At 72.6% G+C, this 481-nt stretch overlaps 1 protein-coding gene across 1 annotated transcript in view; it reads left to right on the forward strand.

Moving 5' to 3' along the window:
• The window catches only part of LOC112478436 (uncharacterized protein C12orf81-like), a 940-nt gene continuing 459 nt past the window's right edge, over positions 1-481 (forward strand). Inside the window, exon 1 of the mRNA XM_025045621.1 lies at positions 1-447. Coding sequence (XP_024901389.1) covers positions 1-447 — 447 coding nt within the window. The remainder of the gene's footprint in view (positions 448-481) is intronic.

A 481-nucleotide genomic window follows, 5' to 3' on the forward strand; every position in this document is an offset into this window, starting at 1 on the left:
ATGGCAGCGTGGGCTGCTGCCAGGGCCCTGGCTCTGGGGCTCTGGGGCTGGGCGCTGGCTCCTGCGGTGGCAATAGACGCCATAGGCCCTCACGCAGCCGTCCGTCTGGCCGAGCTGTTGACTCCAGAGGAGTGCAGCCACTTCCAGTCGCTCCTGAAGGCACCAGAACCGGATGTCGACGCCGAGCTGGCCAGGCTCTCCGAGGACCGGCTGGCCCGGGCAGAGCCGCCGGAGCCCATGTCGGGGTCGCTCGGCCGGCGGTTGCGGCGGGATGCAGCGAACCCAGCGGCTGACCCTGCGGAGGTCTCCGACGGCTGCCGGGAGGGGCTGGCGGCCTGGCTGGCGGCCAAGGCCCTGACCCTGCCCTGGGACCGCATGGCCCGAGCCCTGCGGCGCAGCGGCCGCCCCGACGTAGCCCGGGAGCTGGGCAAGAACCTCCACCAGCAGGCGACGCTGCAGCTGCGCAAGTTTGGGCAGCACT

This window comes from Pteropus alecto, unplaced genomic scaffold (assembly GCF_000325575.1).
Source record: "Pteropus alecto unplaced genomic scaffold, ASM32557v1 scaffold220, whole genome shotgun sequence".
Lineage (NCBI taxonomy): Eukaryota > Metazoa > Chordata > Mammalia > Chiroptera > Pteropodidae > Pteropus > Pteropus alecto.